Source organism: Theropithecus gelada, chromosome 11, assembly GCF_003255815.1.
Source record: "Theropithecus gelada isolate Dixy chromosome 11, Tgel_1.0, whole genome shotgun sequence".
In the NCBI taxonomy this organism is placed as follows: Eukaryota; Metazoa; Chordata; class Mammalia; order Primates; family Cercopithecidae; genus Theropithecus; species Theropithecus gelada.
In genome coordinates, this window is record NC_037679.1 from 81,899,124 (window position 1) to 81,903,038 (window position 3,915).

Consider the following 3,915-nt stretch of genomic DNA (forward strand, 5'->3'; position numbering starts at 1 on the left):
TACAGACAAGCCAACTGCTCTGAAAGCACAGAGGTAATTCCAGAGCGTCCACCTTTCTTCATTTACTGTCATTGTCTCAGAGCTGGGAGCCCGTCTCTAAATTCCTTATCTGTGTTCATGTCAGGAGGTTGAAGCAAGCCTCGTCTTGCCAAATAATCAAGGAGTGACAGAGTTGGAAATGAAAGCGTAACAGAAACTTGGACCGATCACAGACTCAAACCAGTACATCTCCTTTCCTTCTCCAAATCGGGAACTGAAACCATTCCATAGGAAGCTCGCTCTTCTCCCTCCTACGGAAAAATATCTGCCTGACTTGATTCCCTTTTTATATTGTTTATTATTATTATTTGAGATGAAGTCTTGCTCTGTCACCCAGGCTGGAGTGCAGGGGCACCATCTCGGCTCACTGCAACCTCCGCCTCCCGGGTTCAAGCAATTCTTCCCCCAGCCTCCCCAGTAGCTGGGACTACAGGCGGCCACCACTACGCCTGGCTTATTTTTCTTGTATTTTTAGTAGAAGCGGGGTTTCGCCATGTTGGCCAGGCTGGTCTCAAACTCCAGACCTCAGGTAATCTGCCCGCCTCGGCCCCTCCAAAGTGCTGGGATTACAGGCGTGAGCCACCATGCCTCGCCTTGATTCCCTTTTTAATGCACAAATACGGCCGGGCGCGGTGGCTCAAGCCTGTAATCCCAGCACTTTGGGAGGCCGAGACGGGCGGATCACGAGGTCAGGAGATCGAGACCATCCTGGCTAACATGGTGAAACCCCATCTCTACTAAAAATACAAAAAACTAGCCGGGCGTGGTGGCGGGCGCCTGTAGTCCCAGCTACTCGGAGGCTGAGGCAGGAGAATGGCCTGAACCTGGGAGGCGGAGCTTGCAGTGAGCCGAGATCGCGCCACTGCACTCCAGCCTGGGTGACACAGCGCGAGACTCCGTCTCAAAAAAAAAAAAAAAAAAAAAAAATGCACAAATACTAACAGCAATATTCACCAAACTCTAATAAAATGTGAGTGCCCTTGCAATCGTATCTGTACTATCCTTCCAAATTATTTTTAATCCCAGCTCTTTCTATCTTTGTTTAGACACAGGTGTAATTTCTGCTTAGTTGTCTCATGATGTAGCTCAGTGTCTGTGTCTCTTTCTTACTTTGCAGGGTGGAGTAGTTTTCTACCAGGACATAGTTAACAACCCATAAAGGTCTCTGCTTAAGTAAGAAGCCCATTTCTGTGAACCATAACCCAGACATAGCAACGCCAGACTGTGTCTCCTATCAAAATTTATTGAAATGGTAGATTTTTGGTAAGTACAGAAACACAAGCAAAGGAACCAGGAGGAATGTGCCCCCCTCTAACCGTGGGGCAGCGGCACGTTTTCCTTTTAATGGTAAAAGCAAACAGAGGTGGGAAACAGCTTTCCATCCTGAAGCCGTTTCAAGTGCTCAACCCTTAGATTAGTATAAACAAGAGAGGAATGGATTGCATTAGTCGCTGGTTGAAAGCAGCAATGCCATTTCCTTTCCCATAATAACACTGTTTATCTCAGTCCCTTCTGGGGCTAATCCCCTATTACACCCACCGGAAACACAGATATTAACCAAAGCATGTGAGTCTCTTTCCTGAGTCCATTTCTGCTAATGCTCGTCCAAAAGACGAATTAGTCCACGGAAGCCAGGTGACCTACTGGCTTGTTTAATGATGCCTGGGCTCCCTCCAGGAGCAACTTAATTCCCTCCAATCTCAGCTCTCCTTATCCCCGCTGTTTCAAACAGGCTAGATATCACCCCAGGAGCTGAGCCCCCCAGTCTCAGGCAGATGTAGGAAGAAGGCCAACAAGTCCCAAGTAGATCTCTGGCTCCAACTCTGCTCAGCGCAAACGCTGACAATTTGCCCATCTTCAGTCCTGCGAGCATCAGAGATGAAGCAAAAGTTTCAGATGCCTAGAAGCTTTACTCTCTGTTCCTCCAGGATTCCTGCGGTCACACCTTGCAACCAGTCTCCCACTTGTCTGCCACAGTTTCCCTAAATCGGATTCTCCGAATCTGGAAGTTCCAGGAAACCTTAGGCCGAGTCCAATGACATTACTTGATGCAACAGCCCAACTGTTTCTCCAGAGACCCTCGTTCTTGGTGACAATGTCCCTTCTTGGCATGGTTATTTAACGAGAGGTTGGACCCAGATAAGAGGGGCTCCATGGCTCATCGGGGTTGGCCATTAACGCCTCTGGAGCGCCTCTGGTTGTGTTCGGGTCCCCTGTGAGCTCGACACTCGTGCTGCGGTTATTATCTGGCTCACCTGTCATCTTCCTCCGGAGGCAGCGGTTGATCAAAGTGGAGAAGAAGTTGGGAAAGGATGGGCTGGAGAAGTAGTACACCACGGGGTCCAGCATGCTGTTCATGTAGGTGAAACTGAGAGTGATAAAGAACGCCAGGTCCACTGAGCGGTACATTTCACAATTCTGCGTGCCAAAAGTGTGCAGGAGCCAGAAGATGCGTATCCGCACAGCCACGCTGGGAAGGAAGCAGATGACAAAGACGATGGCCACGACCATGATGAAGTTGATGGCTCTTTTGATCTTGGCATGCCGGTCCATTTGTCTCTGCCGCAGGCTCCAGATAATTCTTGCTGAGCAGAACAGGATGATGCCCAGGGGCAGGAAGAACTCCAGGAGGAACATGGCTTCGTGCCACCGGAAGGTATTGCAGATGCTGAAGCTGCTGCACAAATTTGCAGTGCCATTCTGGATCGGCATCTTCCTCTTCAGGAGGTGGACTGTCAGGCCAATAGTGACACCCCACAGAAGGCAAGAGATGATGGCTGCTGTTCGATTGGAGATCTTGTTCAGGGCGTGGTGGGGATGGACAACCCGGAAATACCTGTCCACGGCCACCACCGTGAGGAAGATGATGCTGCCCTGGCGGTTCATGGCCAGCATGAAGAGCATCAGCCGGCAAGGGATGTCCCCAAACTTCCAGTCCCAACGTCTCACATAGTTGTCCATCAGGAATGGCAGGCAGATGATCAGGAGAAAGTCAGCCACTGCCAGGTTGAACAGGAAAATCCGGCTGGATTTCCAGGACTTGAGGTGGAAACAGAAAATCCACAGGGCAAGGCCATTGCCCAGAAGCCCGAAGATAAACTCCAGCCCCAACACCGGCGGCAACACCTTGACAATGAAGTCATCTCGGAACACACAGCAGTTCTTCTTGTCTATTACCAGAAAGTGATCCTGCGGATGGTGCCAATTCATGAGTGCGGCTAGTTGGTCCGATGGAGCGCCTTGCCCGGCGAATGCTCCAGCAAGGAGGCGTGTGTCTGTGTGGTGAACGTGTGGTTCCGCGCCTGCCTTTATGTCATGTCAGGGTGTTGAAATAGATGACTGAATGGTTACCAGGAAACTACGAAATCTCTCTTAAAAAAAAAAAAAAAGGCCAGCAAGTCTCTTATGCAACCTGCTGTTTGCATAAACAAGTAATAAAAATCCCCTGGGCAGACAGGAACCCACAAAATTTCTTAAATGTAAAGGATAAGTTTAGGCAAGCCGACTGTCATTCGAAAATCAGTGAAACATGAAGGATATCCCTTTGGAAGGCTGGGTACTTGCATGCCAATTGAGTACTCAACATTGCAGAATTAATTCACCGTCATTTGCTTGGCTTACATAATTAACAAAACAACAACAATAGCAATAATAATTTTCGGTGCCAAACAGTGAGGTTTTCCAGGAACACTAAAAATTAGCATGAAAAATTAACAGGCATATGACATAAACAGTAGCAGACATATGAATTCTTTTGGAAATGTTGAGAAGACAGTAGTCGCCTGTTCGATGAGGACAGACTAGTTGAATTTGACCACTTTTCCTATGCCATCTCTCTGTACAAACATGGATTGCTTTTCCACATCAGAACTCTGC

The 3,915-nt window shown here is 48.5% G+C and overlaps 1 protein-coding gene across 1 annotated transcript; it reads right to left on the reverse strand.

Annotated features, from left to right (window-relative positions):
- Window positions 1–1,264: 1,264 nt before the first annotated feature.
- Window positions 1,265–3,404, reverse strand: LOC112634497 (hydroxycarboxylic acid receptor 2). The gene has a single exon (XM_025402025.1). The coding sequence runs from the start codon at window positions 3,247–3,249 to the stop codon at window positions 2,158–2,160; it is 1,092 nt and encodes a 363-aa protein (XP_025257810.1). The 5' UTR covers window positions 3,250–3,404; the 3' UTR covers window positions 1,265–2,157.
- Between the last annotated feature and the right edge of the window lie 511 nt (window positions 3,405–3,915).

Excerpts from the sequence above, each read along its gene's own strand:
- LOC112634497 (XM_025402025.1), bottom strand. The coding sequence starts at position 3,249 with ATGAATTGGCACCATCCGCAGGATCACTTTCTGGTAATAGACAAGAAG.